This window comes from Phaethon lepturus, unplaced genomic scaffold (assembly GCF_000687285.1).
Source record: "Phaethon lepturus isolate BGI_N335 unplaced genomic scaffold, ASM68728v1 scaffold23794, whole genome shotgun sequence".
In the NCBI taxonomy this organism is placed as follows: domain Eukaryota; kingdom Metazoa; phylum Chordata; class Aves; order Phaethontiformes; family Phaethontidae; genus Phaethon; species Phaethon lepturus.
In genome coordinates this window covers 1-2,573 of record NW_010534353.1, presented here as the reverse complement: position 1 = coordinate 2,573, position 2,573 = coordinate 1, and the positions used below count along the sequence as shown (strand labels likewise).

The window sequence follows — 2,573 nt, the reverse complement described above, 5'->3', positions numbered from 1 at the left end:
CTGCTGTTCCCCGGCGAGGCCGGGGCCACGAAGGGCCAGCAGCAACTTCAGCAGCACCTTCTCTCTCTCTTGCAGCTGGTTCACATCTTTGCCCATGAGCCTGCCCACTTCCCTCCCATCAAGGCCCTCTTCTTGCTTGTTACCTCAGTCACGCTCACCCTCTTCCAGCAAGGTACGTGGGATTAACCCTTCTTCGCACTGGGGCTGTTGTCAGGCTGTTGCATGCATGGAGTCTGGAGGCGTCTTACCAGGAATGGCTGTTTTCACTCCTAGCTAAGCTAATGGGGCCATCTCTGTTTCTTGGATTCATCCCAACCCCTGGAAGGTGGGTACCTTCCCTGCAGGGCAGCAGAAGCAGGAAACCCACGAGTGAGACTCTGGACTGCTGTGACAGCACTGCTTCTGCAGCAGGGCTGGGTGTCGCATGCTGCAGGGGTTGAGCCAGAGCTCCAGTCCTGCTTGGCAGGGAGGCTGTGCTCCCTGGGACATCCCGGGGCTCCTCTGCGGGCCAGCGCTGCTTGTAGTGGCCAGGAGTCAAGCCCTCGCACAAGGAGGAGGATGTGTGTGTGAACATCTGGGAAACGACCTTTTCAGAGTCACTGCTGGCCACCGAGTCACCACTGTGATGCTGAGGATGCTGGCATCCTCCTGCAGGGCAGGGGCCCCTCTTTGGCTCGCTGCCCACCCTACAAAAAGCAAATGGGGTTAGGACAGCCCCTCCGCACCGTGGCTCCCCTCAGCCTCTTGGTGACTTGCCCCATGTCAGGGACAAATGTACCTTGGAGCTGCTGGCTCTGGTCCTTCAGCACCTCTGTGTGTGGTCCCCAAGGGGTCTTGTCCTTTGCTTGCAAAGGTGCCGCGTAGGGTGATGCCGTCCCCCAGTACAAGGCTCAGAGCTCTCTAGAGAGGTGAGGGAGGTGTGAGGACCCCTGCTTCATCATCACGCCACGGTCCGAGCAAATCCCGCTGTGCTGAGGTGTCACTGGGTCAGTGGCAAGCGAGCCGGGCTTACCCGGAGATCAGGTCCCTGCTTCTGCCAGCGGCGTGTGGATGCGTCTACGCTGAGTCCCTCGTGCCCGGGCGCCGGGGGAGGCGGCGAAGCCTCTGGGCAGCAGCAGGCACGTCCGCAGGAGGAAAGGGGAGGGGACAGAGCCCGAGCTGTGCCAACGCTTGGACGCGTGCTTTGCTCAGGCAAGCGGCTGTCCAGCTCGCTGCGTGCCCAGGACCGTGCTCCCACCCACCCCCTGGGTCCCCTCTGGTGGGTGGCCGGCCCTGAGCAGGGCGAGCCCCTTCTGCTGAGCCCACGGGCGGCAGGAGGCGGGGGGACGGCTGAGCCTGCAGGGGCCGAGACGCGTCTGTGCACAGAGTCCGATGCCAAGGCAGGGTGGGTGGTGCTGGCGTGGAGATCTCTGGGCACCAAGCTGGTCTCTCCCAGGAGGATGCTGGAGGAGACCTCCAGGAGGGTCCTGGACTCAGGGTCTCGGAGAGCATCTGGGAATGGGGCGGGAGGATGACTGCGCCAGGGGCTCCTGAGCAGCTGGTGCTGGTGACAAGCATGTGCACGCCTGAGCCCGGCCGGGCCTGTCAAGCGTTTGCTGAGGTGTTGTCGTTCACTTGCAGTTATCTTCCAGGACCAAACGGTGCTCTGAAGACACCCGCTTAGTCCCCACAGTGCAAAAGCTCAAATTCTCCTTGTGGAGATGGTGCCCAGCTAGCCCCTGCTCCTCCTCCTCTTCCTCCCCAAGGACACGAAGATCTCCTCCTTGGCTCTGCAGCACCCAGGTGCTAGCTGGAGACCCTGGGGCTTCAGATCCTTTCCTTTGCAGTTTCTTTCTGTTCTTGGGTTCTCCAAGTTTCATGATTTTTTGTATGTTTTGTTTCTTTAACTTGCTTCAAGCTGCTCATGTTGCCCATCCCCTTCCCCACACACCCCTCCTCCCTTACACTCCTGTTTTCACTTGTAAATTCTTTCTGTATCACATAACTATATGATGTTGAGTTGCTGTTTGTATGATTTTTCTCTTAAGTTACATCTTTATTATATTTTAGGGCCCAGGGATCATCCTGATATTGTTGATTCATTTATGCAACTCCTGGCACAGGTGTGTTTTAGTTTCTTATTCATTCACTTTCTGTTCTCTCTCTTTCTCTTTTTAATTCAATTTAAACCTATTTTTAGCTTTCTGTTGACAACGTTTTTTTCCTTTTAGTTGAATATCGAGTTTCTCCATCTGTTTCCGTGGAAGTTGAAAACAAAACATTTTTCCTTTAGTTCTGGGTTCGCACCATCCCCAGGGCACTGCCCTCCTCTGCAGGGCAGCCTCCAGCTGCCACCCCCTCACCTTGCCAAAGCCAGCGCGGGGCACTTGGGGCTGCTGCTGTGGTCACCGTTGGGTGACAGACACGTCAGAGCGTTAAGTGTATGTTTTCCGACCCATCTACCTGCCTGCGATGGGTCCTCTGGAGCAGGGACGGGCTGAGCTGGTGCCCTTGCCCGCGGTAGCAGGCAGCTGCCGGGTTTGGCTCCGAGCGATGCGCTTGCGATGGCGTCTGGCCCTGCCAGGGTGCCACGC

At 57.9% G+C, this 2,573-nt stretch overlaps 1 protein-coding gene across 1 annotated transcript in view; it reads left to right on the top strand.

The window, feature by feature from the left end:
- The window catches only part of LOC104619584 (importin-13), a gene marked incomplete at its 3' end in the record, with an annotated part of 14,908 nt that extends 12,806 nt beyond the window's left edge, over positions 1-2,102 (top strand). The window contains exons 13-14 of the mRNA XM_010285505.1: positions 76-172; positions 2,050-2,102. Coding sequence (XP_010283807.1) covers positions 76-172; positions 2,050-2,102 — 150 coding nt within the window. The remainder of the gene's footprint in view (positions 1-75; positions 173-2,049) is intronic.
- Between the last annotated feature and the right edge of the window lie 471 nt (positions 2,103-2,573).